The 2916-nt window shown below is 42.0% G+C and overlaps 1 protein-coding gene across 1 annotated transcript in view; it reads right to left on the bottom strand.

The window, feature by feature from the left end:
* Positions 1-1117: 1117 nt before the first annotated feature.
* The window catches only part of LOC110315153 (TD and POZ domain-containing protein 5-like), a 2939-nt gene continuing 1140 nt past the window's right edge, over positions 1118-2916 (bottom strand). Inside the window, exon 2 of the mRNA XM_021189284.1 lies at positions 1118-2626. Coding sequence (XP_021044943.1) covers positions 1514-2281 — 768 coding nt within the window. The 5' untranslated portion in view covers positions 2282-2626 and the 3' untranslated portion in view covers positions 1118-1513. The remainder of the gene's footprint in view (positions 2627-2916) is intronic.

The raw sequence follows: 2916 nt of genomic DNA, 5'->3' as shown, positions 1-2916 counted from the left end.
TTAATTCCAATTCAAACTAAGTTACATAAGGCTAATAGGACTATCTCCTCTTTTGTCTTTTGACATTTTGCCCCCTCTTTCTAAGACTTAATAATATTAAGGTTTTTTGTTTTTTTTTTTTTGAGAAGAATTTGTCTTCAAGAGTGGTGTTTTGAAATGAAACAAACTTGAGCCTCTAGAGGAAGAAAGTAATACTAGTGCAGCTACTGAATTAAGGAATTATTAGACAAATGCTATCTTTTTTTAAAAAAAAAATGGAATTGTCTGTGGGACTCACAGAAATTGTAGGCACACAGAAAGGATGGCTACAGTGAGTTCTTAACTTCTGGGTCCCTATCCCTTGGGCAGTCTGATGACCCATTTGTAGGGGGTGCATATCACATATCCTGTATATATATCAGCTATTTATAACATGACTCACAACAGTAGCATCACTATAGTTATGAAGTAGCCACAAAATGGTTCTGGTTGACAACAACATGNAGAACTGTACAAAGGGGGCACAGCATATGGAAGATTGAGATTTCCTGACCTAGGGAGTGTGAACCTGTAAGGCACCCACCCCTTCTAGTGGTTTCAAGACATATAAAAGATTTTTACATGTGTNGAAACACAAACACCTCTCTCCCAGAAGGAGTAGACGCTCTCCACTTTGGTCTGCTCTTCCCAGCCGTCATAAGAGCATGATGGTAGAGTTCTCATTTGTCAACACTAAATGGCAAGAAAAAGTTAAAGGGTTTCTAATACTGGTAGGACAGTGAGGGTTCTGCACAAATATCCAGAGGTGAGCAGGACTTATTGGACTACCTGTGACTGCTCTGAACATAAACATCTCTAGAATCCAAAGACTGTTTTCAAAAGTTTTATTCATATTATATTGTATTTGGTTAAGGTTTTGTCTACAGAGCTGTTTGTAGCAATGGAGAGCAGAGGAGGGCCGCAGATCCTCTGGATCACCTGTTAGAGGTGGTTGAAAAACTTTCCTGTGTGCTGAGAACTTGACCACACAGAGTTCTCTGAGTGAGCTGTAACTGCTTCTGCAGCTGAGTTCCCACAAACTGAATCTTTAAAAAACAATAAAACTCTTCATTATCCTTTCCTTCTCTAAGACTTAAAATTTGTGGTTGATTTATCTTTTGCTCTGGGCCCCAGTCATCTCTTTACATAGTCCAATGCAGACAAGTTTCTTTGAAGAAACTTGGGTTTGTCTAAGCTTAGGGCCAGAACCTAAATTAAACCCCAGTTTCCAAGTCTCCAGACAAAAATCATACGAGAACATTAACAGAGTAGATGCCAAGGAGCTTGTCCCAGACTCCAGTGCTGCCCATCCCCCACCCACGATTTGAACATGTAACAGCTGTTTTAAATCCTGAGCCACCATGCTGCCTTGTCCCAGATTCACTATAAATGTTCCAGCAATACTGTACTCTAGCCAGAAATCAGTGGTAACAACACTGGTTACAGCTGTTGGAAGACAGATGTTGGTTATAGCTGTCCATCCCCTAAACTCATTTTAGGTGTTTGAGTGAGGGTTCCAAGAAAACTGTGCAGAAGCCAGGAAGTGGAATGCTTCAGCCACCAAGTGGGGATGTGACTCCTCCATGGACTTCCACTCTGAGGTCTCAGAGACCTCAGAAGCATGACGTGCAATGAAATCCAGGGCCTTAGTCTTCAGATGCTTTCTGCAATGGAAGTCAGCCAGGATGAGAGTGTGTGAAGCTTTCTCCACAGAGAGGTTCCTGGAGAGGGCATCCTCACATATGACCATCAAGGCCTCCATGCCATACCTGTCAGCAGCTGCCAGCACATCACAGGCCATGGTGTGACTGTGGAGGTTTGGCACCTTCCCAGTGTAAATGAAGCCCATCATCTCCTTGAAGACTTCGGGATCCAGGTCTTCGATTTCAACACGGTTTGTTAGTCTCTCCTTCATTTCATGTTCAAACATGGCTCTGAAAACTGGAGAGGGAGCTGCTAGGATGGCCTTGTGAGCCCTGAATTTTTGGCCAGCTACAAATAGGCAGCAGACTGTGAGCAGGGAATTCTCCCACAGCTCGCCTAGGCCATCTGCCAACATGTGTCTTGGATCTGTGATTGCAGGTGTTATGTTCTGTCCAGGTGTGTTAAAGAAGGCTCCTACTATGCTCACCTTGCAGCAGAGGGTAAGCTGGTCTTCAGGGAGGAGCCAAGGTGGATTGGAGAGGAGGAAATCTCGTAAGATAAACTTTTTGAATCCACTGTATTGGTTTTTTTGAAACCTAAGGACATTTGTGCTCTTCATACTTAGATAATTCTTTCCTTGGGAATTTATGATCCAGAACTCGTACTTTGCCCAAACTGGGCTCTTTGACAGTGGAGTAACCCCAGGTAAATTGACAGGTAATCTTTGCTTTCTTCATCAATTCCATTTGGGTGTACCCTCAAACACCATTCTACTTTGTCACTGACCTCCACTGAGAAGTTTGGGCTTGTAATCTTTTCCCTACTTCCATCCATGCAAAATGAAAAGTTGCTAATGGTCCACTTGTGGCAGAAGTTGTGAACACTGACATGTGTGTATCCCCACCCTGTGGCTTCTATGTACCCTGACATTTCTGCTGGAGGTTGTTTTGTAGTTTAAGTTGATCTGTAAAGAAGTACTAGAAGTTATTTACCCTTCATAATGGTAAATACAATTATAGATACAGTTTAGATTTTAGTTTCAATTTCTCCTAAATTAACCCTTCTACTATGTTGGAAACTTGTGTTTCTACCATATTTTTCTCTAGGATTCAATATTTGTTTTATAGAAGATAATATAGATCTGTAGTGAGTTTTAAATCTCCCTCTCCTGCTCTCTGTCTCCCCCCTCAGTGTTTGTGTCTCTCTTTGTCTCTGCCTTTCTGTGTGTTTGTGTGTTTATTGAGTCTTAGGTCT

The sequence above is a fragment of the Mus pahari genome, unplaced genomic scaffold, assembly GCF_900095145.1.
Source record: "Mus pahari unplaced genomic scaffold, PAHARI_EIJ_v1.1 scaffold_12045_1, whole genome shotgun sequence".
Lineage (NCBI taxonomy): Eukaryota > Metazoa > Chordata > Mammalia > Rodentia > Muridae > Mus > Mus pahari.
This window is presented reverse-complemented; position numbering and strand designations above follow the sequence as displayed.